This window comes from Triticum dicoccoides, chromosome 4B (assembly GCF_002162155.2).
Source record: "Triticum dicoccoides isolate Atlit2015 ecotype Zavitan chromosome 4B, WEW_v2.0, whole genome shotgun sequence".
NCBI classification, from domain to species: Eukaryota; Viridiplantae; Streptophyta; class Magnoliopsida; order Poales; family Poaceae; genus Triticum; species Triticum dicoccoides.
Window position 1 is genome coordinate 131,186,024 of NC_041387.1, and position 1,250 is coordinate 131,187,273.

At 59.4% G+C, this 1,250-nt stretch overlaps 1 protein-coding gene across 1 annotated transcript in view; it reads left to right on the forward strand.

Annotated features, from left to right (window-relative positions):
* The first annotated feature begins 650 nt into the window (after positions 1-650).
* The window catches only part of LOC119295442 (NDR1/HIN1-like protein 10), a 5,797-nt gene continuing 5,197 nt past the window's right edge, over positions 651-1,250 (forward strand). The window contains exon 1 of the mRNA XM_037573862.1: positions 651-1,247. Within this exon, the coding sequence (XP_037429759.1) occupies positions 948-1,247 (300 nt within the window). The 5' untranslated portion in view covers positions 651-947. The remainder of the gene's footprint in view (positions 1,248-1,250) is intronic.

Consider the following 1,250-nt stretch of genomic DNA (forward strand, 5'->3'; position numbering starts at 1 on the left):
GAAATTGCGGTGAGATTGCTGTACAGAGCCGACAGATGCGTGACAAGAGGAGAATCCTGAAGAAAGATAGTGGAAATGAGAATGAGAGGCCATTCATTTTTGCTTGTGCGCGAAGGGAAAGAACACACAACCAAGGGACGCGGCTTCCTTTTTCCTGCTGGTGCGGGTTGCGTTCAAGCTGGGAGAAGAAAAGTGGCACCCACCACTCATCCCTTTCACCGCTCCTGCCTCGTTTTCGACAAAGCGAGAACCGTGTCGCTTCCACTCTCTAGCTTGAGTCACGTCTTCAGTGTCGAATGTCGAGGGTCCTTCTCTTTGTTTTCGACGGACCTTTTTGTAGTAGCAGAGAAGATTCGGACGGAATTTTCGTCAAGGGCCGGGTAGACTTGGGCACTCCTCGTCCCCTGCCACTTTTGCAATTTGCATGCCTCGTCCATTGCCACTTGGGAAACATCGCCTCGTGTCCACGGCGACGTTGAAACGCCAGAGCCGGCCCCTGTCGGTCAAAACAAAAGAAAAGATTCCAAAAGCTGGAGCTAGACTTGGCATCTCGTGGCGACGCGCAATGCTCCACAAGACCACAACGCTCTATATATGTGTACATACGCGATCATTTACCGAACGCGTAGTGGCACGATTATTTACAGACCAACGCGACGACGACCTGACGTGCGGCGTGGAGAATCGAAGTTGATACTCCATCCACTAAACCAACGCCGAGAAAAAAGGAGCAAAAAACACGGCGCATTTGCATTTACGCCAACCCACCACGCGCTGCCCTCCACCGCCGTTTCTACCCACCGACTCCATCCTCCTGCTGCTCCTCCTGTCCTCCTCCTCCAGATCCCAAATCACCATAGTCGCCTCCCTCATCCCCTCCCCTCCCATCCCCAGCAAGCAAGCAAGCAAGCAAGCAAAACCCCAGCGCCGCTCCCGCCGCCGGCGCCATGCATCCCGCGTCCTCTTCCTCGTCAGCGGCGCACCCGCCCGACGGCGACCGCCCCAACGCCAAGGCCCCAACGCCTCCCGGCCCGGCCATGGGCTACCCCGCCAACGCCGCGCCCAACCCCGGCAACGCCAGCTCCGCCTACTACGCCGCCGCGCCGCCCCCTGTCGCCAACGGCAACGGCACGGCCGCCTTCGGCGTCGCCTACCCCTACCCGGCCCCGCCCCCGCACCACCACCACCACCACCCGCCTCCGCCCCCGCCCTACCACCACTACCACAACCACCACAACCCCTACCAGGCG